At 68.4% G+C, this 323-nt stretch overlaps 1 protein-coding gene across 1 annotated transcript in view; it reads right to left on the reverse strand.

Annotated features, from left to right (window-relative positions):
- Positions 1-323, reverse strand: part of DBN1 (drebrin 1) — a 28,933-nt gene that overhangs the window by 18,882 nt on the left and 9,728 nt on the right. Inside the window, exon 14 of the mRNA XM_035889294.1 lies at positions 17-138. Within this exon, the coding sequence (XP_035745187.1) occupies positions 17-138 (122 nt within the window). The remainder of the gene's footprint in view (positions 1-16; positions 139-323) is intronic.

The following is a 323-nucleotide window of genomic DNA, read 5'->3' on the forward strand; positions in this document are numbered from 1 at the left end:
GCCACCGTTCCCTGACCTTCCCTGGTGGCAGCGAGGCCAGCAATGGCAGTGGTGCACGTGCTCCCATGAGTGCCACGTGCCACAGGCAGCTGGCCACCAGCTCCACGCGTCCCTCCTCCTCCCTGGGCACCCTGCTGTGGTGTGGGGCGGCACGGGGGCTGAGCTGCCGGGACTCTGCAGCCTATTTGGGGTGTGCTGGGTGGGCAGGAAGGGGGGGATGCAGCAGATGCCCTGTGACCTCAAAGGCATCGATGCTGTGGGGCTGCAGCATCCATCTCCCCCCCCAGGGTGCTGGGCAGCTCTGTGGCAGGGTGCTGGGGGGG

The sequence above is a fragment of the Egretta garzetta genome, unplaced genomic scaffold, assembly GCF_000687185.1.
Source record: "Egretta garzetta isolate BGI_Z169 unplaced genomic scaffold, ASM68718v1 scaffold382, whole genome shotgun sequence".
Classification (NCBI taxonomy): domain Eukaryota; kingdom Metazoa; phylum Chordata; class Aves; order Pelecaniformes; family Ardeidae; genus Egretta; species Egretta garzetta.